This window comes from Haplochromis burtoni, unplaced genomic scaffold (assembly GCF_018398535.1).
Source record: "Haplochromis burtoni strain Fernald_Lab_line unplaced genomic scaffold, NCSU_Asbu1 Contig_24, whole genome shotgun sequence".
In the NCBI taxonomy this organism is placed as follows: domain Eukaryota; kingdom Metazoa; phylum Chordata; class Actinopteri; order Cichliformes; family Cichlidae; genus Haplochromis; species Haplochromis burtoni.
The window spans coordinates 3029547-3037115 of NW_024582385.1; the positions used below are offsets into that span (position 1 = coordinate 3029547).

Consider the following 7569-nt stretch of genomic DNA (forward strand, 5'->3'; position numbering starts at 1 on the left):
CTGTGTCCTCACACACACACACACACACACACACACACACACACACACACGCAGCACTCGCACAAAGCCATGCTTGCAGGAGCACAAGCGCTCTCGCTTTCTCACACTCATTCTCATGCAAGCCACCCCTCATTTCTAGTGGTGGTTTGTTGGACATGCAGAAGTGGGGAACGAGGGCAGGGGAGAGAAACGTTTCCTAGCTCAAAAATGGGAAGAGGGTAGCTGTGTGTCTAACTGTGTGAGTGTGTTGAGGGAGAGGTCTTAGTTCAGCTGCCATCTCCTCCGATACTTCTTCTCCTCATCACCTGCCAAAACAAAAACCCACAGGCTTAGAACACGTAACCATCGGACAGCAGGCAGGTTCGAATGGAGACGGAAGAAAGCAGCACAAAGAAAGTCAGGTACCTTTTTACAGAAGGTGAGATTAAAAGAGTTTAGGCTGATTTAGAAATGCAGAAGAGAAGGAAAAAAGAGCAGAACAAGCATCATTAGATTCGTTTATTGATTTGAAAAAAAATTGCTTATTAAATTAAAAACAGGTAGGACTTAACATACCTTCCAGATGGTTCCTGGATAAATATTTCAAAGCCTCATCCAGTAGGATGACTGGGAAGGAAATCTTCAGGACCACAATCCACTGGGACCAACGCAGAGGGGTCACCTGGAAGATGAGCTGAAGGACAAGAGAAATCAGACGATGATGTTGACAAAGCTGCAGCAGAAGCCTTTTCTAACATGCAAGCTTAATATTTTGTAACTATTTTGAAAAATGCAAAGACATCAGCCTGCAAGAAAACATAATCCAGTGGAGCCATGGAAACCTTTATTTTGTAACGCCTTCTGTCTGACTCACAGCATTTCTGTATCTGCTTTTTGCACGACGCTAGCTATGAACTTAGCTACTTGTAGTTTCATTTGGCTGTTGCATTACATTACACCTACAGGGCCATCCTACTTTTTTTGCAGACGACAGACAAGTTGTGTCATCACTGGCAAAAGAATCGGACTCATAAAACACGGCTCGTGAATCTGAGCCACGATACAGTGCTGAGGATTATTAGCATGCAGTGTTTGGGTTTTTTTAAACGCTCAAAGAGCTGCGTGTCCTGTGTACTCACTGGCAGAGGCTCAACGTAGAGGATTAAGAAGTGGAGGGAGAGGGAGAGGATGATTGCTCCCAGCAACCAAATATTGACCCAGGGAGGCATCCTAAGCAGGGACTGGTTCTCAGACAAACTGTAAGGAGAAGTTTGGATAGATGAAAACATGCTAACATTTCAGGATCAGGTTGCAAAACAACAACTGATGAAAATATTCCAGCAAGCTGCATGAAAATGAACAGATGTGCCGGCGTTAGGCTGGACCATCTTTGGACTCCATCTGAAGTGGTGATCAGACCTCGTCGAGTTGGACATTTCTTTCAAAACAGAGCTAATGACCCTTCATAGCTCCGTTCAATAAAGTATAATTTCTCTTCTTAAGATGTGCGCTTAAGCACATTCTTCAGGTGGAGGACATAAAAACAAAAATCAGCTGATGTTTGCGACAGCCGTGGCCTTTCTGGCACGGATCGTTCTTCCTCAAAGGGAGCTCTGTCTCGTCGAATGACAGCGTCGCTTTCTTTGAGTAAATTTCTGACGTTTGTGACATTTAAGGCTCGTTTACTCTGACACCAGCTCTGAAGCCGACTGACCTGTTGAGCGCGTTGAACATTTCGATGGTGACCAGCACAGACAGCGCCATGGTTGTGGGGTAGCGAGATTCAAACACCTCGCAGTCTATTTCTTTGAACATGGGGTTGTCCTCAGTGCACTGCATGAAATGTCGCTGTGAAGAGAGAGACAGGCAGAGTTAGCGTGCGCTCATGCATCGTGTGTTGCGACCTGGTTTGATGGGACTCTGCTCAGATTGGGTGGGGGGCAGCTGCCAAACCCTGGCTTCATTTCAGCTCTGCATGCAATCAATCCACAGAAATCTCAATTCCCTTTCTATGCCTGTCTGCTGCTGGGATCATCAAACGTTACTGCATCAAATAGCAGCGAATGAAAAGGATGCATAGAGGTGGGGTAAACAGTATAACAGGAAACAATGCAGCTCATGTTCTCCTAGGGCAGGAGCTACGCCAGATAAACGGTTTTACAACTCACCAGCTGATAGAAAGACACTTGTGGGCCCTCCTCATCAAACAGGTACCACCATGTGGCTGCACTCACTGTTCCCAGACCCACATATCCTGCAAGACAACACAGACATACATTTATATTTATACACACAAACAAGAGCTGCCGTTTCTTGCCTGTGAGACAAAACCAGATATTGATAGACGCACAGTCACAAATTTAATATTATACAGACAAAGTGTAAGGTTACAGTTATTCAGTGTGCGAAGAATAAAATGTAATAACCTTACAAAGGAGAAGCTGTTCAGGAAAATAAACATGCTGACATGAGTGATTGATTAGAAGAAGAAAAAAAGAAAAAAAAAAGATGCTAGGCCTACTGACAGTCGCCGTTTTACTAAATACATCTCAAATCTTGTTACAGTATTTTTTCGGACCCATAAGGCGCATTAAACGAAACCAAACAGTCAGATAAGTCAAACTTTCCTCAACTCATTCTTCTTGCTTCCTCCACTTCTGTACCATTGATTCATTAATGCTGAATCCTCTGCAGCTGCTCTATTCCCATGTTGTTGCAGTATATTAATGACTAACCTGGTATTGTGGATGGATTATCTCAGTTGTTCTCCTGACTGAAGTTTGGTCCGTTTACAGCAGGGGTGTCAAACTCAAATACACAGTGGGCCAAAATTCAAAACTGGAACAAAGTTGCGGGCTAACATTAATATTTATTGGAAAAAAAATCTTCCTCCAGATATAAGAATGAATCTTTTCTTATGGACTCAAATAAGTTTTGCTGGAAAACTGAATATGCAACAAGCAAAGCTTAATACTAAACAATATATATATTAGCTGTATAATACCAGTAGGCCAGCTCTAATAGTAATTTGGTATGGCTTCGCGGGCCAAATGTAATTAGGCTGCGGGCCAAATTTGGCCCGCGGGCCAGAGTTTGACACCTATGGTTTACAGCATCCTGCCATGCGATTGCATTTGTCTCTAACCATCAGGAACCTTCACGTTAACTTTTATCGAGTGGGAAAAAAGTTAGCATTCATCCTGCAGCTTCACTGTGTTTATGCTAACATAGCTGTGTCGCTAGCAATCACACACACACGCACATCATTATATACCAGCTAGCCCAACTTCAGTAACCCTACAAACGTCACTGCTGTTTAGTTTTCTGTCTTCATTTATGCTGGAAGTGATAACAGAGCTGTACATTTGAATTCTTTCAGAAATCTCTCAGTCAGAACATGCTATATCATGCTTAGGTGGAAGCTAGCGAGCTAACTTCCTGCTAACTTCCAACTCTGTTAAGTGTAATAAATTCTGTTCTCATGGATGCCTGGATGTTAAACTTCATAGTTACACCTGCTAAAGCAGCAACACTGATGATTTTATTAAAGATGAAAGAATTTAGACAGTTTTTAACTCTCAGTGATGCTGCAGTGTTTGTTTGACTTTGGGACCTGAATTAGACGGAGTTTAGGACCCAGATTCCTCTGCGAGGCTCCTGACTACAGCCGTGATGTTCCAACAACCCATCACGCGGTGCGGCTTTGTAGCTTAGCAAAGTCGTACTAAAACATTTTTGACAGAGTTTTGAGCGCAGTGTATGACATACAACCGGTTCGAGGTCAGTGAGCACAACCAGAATTCATACATAAGTTGCACTGACGATTTTTGAGAAAATTAAAGGATTTTAAGTGCGCCTTATAGTGTGAAAAATCAACGTTAACTAAAGTACCATCGATAAAGTGTTAGAAAATGCATCAAGTTGTTCTGCTATTAGATTTTAAAAAATGGGCGCAGGTGCACAGAAGCTCTTTAGACAGCCCTGTCAGCCAATCAGCAGGGCTAACACACAGACACAGTCAACCAGTCACAATTTAGAATCACCAGTTAATGTTAACTCATGCATGTCTTTGGACCGTGGAGGGAAGCTGGAGTACCCGGTACCCATGCAGCGAGAGACTAAAAGAACCCTGACTGGATTCAAACCCAAGACCTTCTTGCTGTGAGGTGACGGTGCTAACCACCGCACCACCCCACACAGTGACAACTGCACAATAATTTATTCACGTCTGAGTGAATAATACCTCCAATGGCCAGGTATCTAAAGAAGAGCCAGCCAGAGATGAGTGGCTCCTTAGGGTTGCGGGGTGGTTTATCCATGATGTCCAAATCTGGGGGGTTGAAGCCCAGGGCGGTGGCAGGCAGGCCATCAGTCACCAGGTTAACCCACAGCAGCTGGACTGGAATCAAAGCCTCAGGCAGACCCAGGATGGCTGTCAGGAAGATGCTGCAGACAGACACAGGAGAGACCCACAAACGTCAGCCGCACACGAAGACAGTCCCCGCCCGGCAGCTGCGTCTCACGGCGCTCTTGTCTCACCACACGACTTCTCCCACGTTTGAGGAGATGAGGTATCTGATGAACTGCTTCATGTTGTTGTAGATGGCTCTGCCCTCCTCCACAGCAGCTACGATGGTGGAGAAGTTGTCGTCAGACAGCACCATCTCAGACGCTGACTTTGCCACAGCTGTACCGGATCCCATGGCGATGCCGATCTCTGCCTTCTTCAAGGCCGGGGCATCGTTCACACCATCACCTGTCTGCAACCAGGAGGAAATACCTGGATTATTACGTGTCAAAGAACAGAGGGGCACTAAAGGAAACGTCAACAGTATCGTTTATTAAAAAGCGTCTCTCAATAAGACTTGCTTATCCTTAAATGGTCCTTACTTAGAGATATAAGCTGAGCATTGAAACTTGGCCCTCAGAGTCCAACACTGTGACAGTACATGTGTGTCAGAAAAGAACAAGTCCACTCTCAAATACCGAGCCCACACTCATTTTTCATGAAGGATGACTCGCTCGGGAGCCCCAAGTTTAACAAGCAACGACTCTAACTCACTGTGCAAAGGCTCATTATCTTTTCACACCATGACGGGATTAAACTAAAGCTGTGCAGAAGCGATATTTATCTGTCAAGGCAGGGCCTGAAAGCAGCTTCAGACTGACGGGCAAATGGTGATATTGTAATTTCCTTCCCGCGGATCAACTTCTCTTCTGAGACGCATGTCAGATAGGAAGCAGCCGAGCAGACCAGAGATGACAGCTCGTGATAGCGGCGTCTGAGAGAGCAGCCTCACAGAGACCTGGAACATGTCATGCCTCACTGGCTTCTCCTCACGCATCTTTGACAAGTCATTCAAACAGCGAATGGCTACAGGAAGGAGAAAGGCAGCAGTGCTGTGCACTGCCACAAAAAGAAGAAGATGCTGGAACACGCAGGTGTGTTACTTGTACGGGGTTAGTTTTCCTTACCATGGCTGTAATCTCGTCAAACGACTGCAGGTATCCAACGATCTTGGACTTGTGAGCCGGCTCCACGCGGGCAAAGCACCGTGCCCGTTTGACGGCGTCTCTCTGCACCTCCTGCGGTAGATCGTCAAACTCGCGGCCTGTATAGGCCTTTCTCGTCACGTCCTCGTCCTCTTCAAAGATGCCGATCCGTCTGCAGATGGCCACGGCCGTGCCCTTGTTGTCCCCTGTGATCATGATAACACGGATACCTGCCTCGTTGCACAGTTTCACTGAACCGATCACTTCCTTCCTGGGTGGGTCGAGCATGCCCACACAGCCAACAAATGTGAGCCCCAGCTACACGGAAAACAAACAGCATCAGGGTGGTTAGGTTACGCAGGACCACATCAGGAACAGCTTTCTACTGTTACTGCTGCCAAAAAACATCCGATCCAAATTCTTCCTAAAGAACAAAGAAACTATTGGAGCGAAGACCAAAGTGTAGAAAGTACTAACTACTACTAAGCAAACTAGTACCCAATTGTCTCATTAAACTTAACAAAGCCTATTTCAATTCAATGTGGGAACAAAAGGACTTCTAAGCTGTGATGTTTGGATAGAGAAATCTTGTGGCGAACCTCATATTCTGCAAACTTGCTGGAATTCTCCAGCTCCATGTTTTCCTTGCGTGGCGGAGTATCGTGCGTAGCCAGCGCCAGGCAGCGCAGGGTGTCCTTGCCCGTCCCCCATTCTCTGATCTTAGACATGAGCTGGTCGCGCACGGCTGGTGTCAGCGTCACTTTTCTGTTTCCCACCCGTACGTACTCGCACCGCTCTATCACACTCTCGGGCGCACCCTGAGGGGTCACAATGCAATTGGCAAAAGAAGAACATTAAAAAAATGGTTCAAATGAAATGAAATTTGTGATTATTTGAGTTCGTGTTATTCAGCCGTGCCTTGATGAACATCTTGCTCTGGGACCCGGGCTTGACAGGGGTGCAGTAGACAGACATGGACTTGCGATCACGAGAGAACTCCAGGGTGAACTCCTTCTTCATCAACTGTTTGATAACCTGACAGATGAAAAAGAGGGCAAATGCTGACATGGCAGAAGAAAATGCACGAAAAGAAGAAGAGGGTGACAAAGTGACAAAGAGCCAGAGGCTGAGCTAACTAGCTGTGTTCAGACTGGCAGCTGGTGACTGACTGAGAGGTTTGGCTGAGCTGCTGACAGATGGAGGATGACAATCAACCACCTTGGCTGGATGTCTGGCTTCTGCCGCTGGTGTTTGACAATGGACCTGTATGAGGGTGGCTGGCAAGAACAGCCGTGCAAAAATCCTCAAACTGTGATTGTAAAGACGAGCTAAAGAAGAGCAGAGTTACTCAGGAACATAAGAATCCATCTAAAACCAACCCGGCATGTCAAGTCTTGTTCTACCAGTAGGTGTCCCTCTAGAGTCAGAGTCTGTACTGATTCAGCCAGATGACTGGCACACACACACACACACACACACACACACACACACACACACACACACACACACACACAGATCTATTCACACACACACTAACACAGATAAATCTCTCTCACACACACACATAGAGAAACCTCTCTCTTTCTCGCCCTTACACACACACACACAAACACATCTCTCTTTCTCTCTCTTACACACACATGGAAGTCACCTACACTGAACTCCTGGCTGCAGAGGAGCTCATGTGATCGACATGTTAGTGATAGGTCCGGGCCATCGCCACCTGCCGGGGTAAGAGGGCGGATAAACGGTACCAGACAGAAGAAACAAGTCCAGAGTAAACAGCACCTGATGTGCTCCATCAGCTGACACTGGTCTTCCTCTGCGTTTAATCGCATGTGCTGCTTTGCTGCCAACTAATGGAGTCTGGTGGAATATCGCTCTTTGGTTCCACTTAATTTATCTGTTTATCTGTTAGTTAGTTATAGTTATCCCGGGATTCGTGCAAGCATATAACAACTATGTAATATCTTACTGTAAGAGACAGACAAAATAGTATCACACATGAACTCCGCAGTTTGGTATTTTACGTAGATTATTTTATTTTAGTCCTTTTTAGTTTTAACATTTTGTGTTAAATGTAGTTTAGTTTGCAGA

At 45.6% G+C, this 7569-nt stretch overlaps 1 protein-coding gene across 2 annotated transcripts in view; it reads right to left on the reverse strand.

The window, feature by feature from the left end:
• Nucleotides 1-6: 6 nt before the first annotated feature.
• The window catches only part of LOC102312511 (sarcoplasmic/endoplasmic reticulum calcium ATPase 3), a gene marked incomplete at its 5' end in the record, with an annotated part of 36153 nt that continues 28590 nt past the window's right edge, over nucleotides 7-7569 (reverse strand). Inside the window, 11 exon segments of one of the 2 annotated variants that reach the window (XM_014335027.1) lie at nucleotides 7-305; nucleotides 406-439; nucleotides 556-673; nucleotides 1119-1236; nucleotides 1694-1827; nucleotides 2148-2233; nucleotides 4223-4425; nucleotides 4519-4739; nucleotides 5455-5790; nucleotides 6072-6290; nucleotides 6391-6507. In XM_014335027.1, the coding sequence (XP_014190513.1) occupies nucleotides 435-439; nucleotides 556-673; nucleotides 1119-1236; nucleotides 1694-1827; nucleotides 2148-2233; nucleotides 4223-4425; nucleotides 4519-4739; nucleotides 5455-5790; nucleotides 6072-6290; nucleotides 6391-6507 (1557 nt within the window). 2 annotated transcript variants of the gene reach the window in all.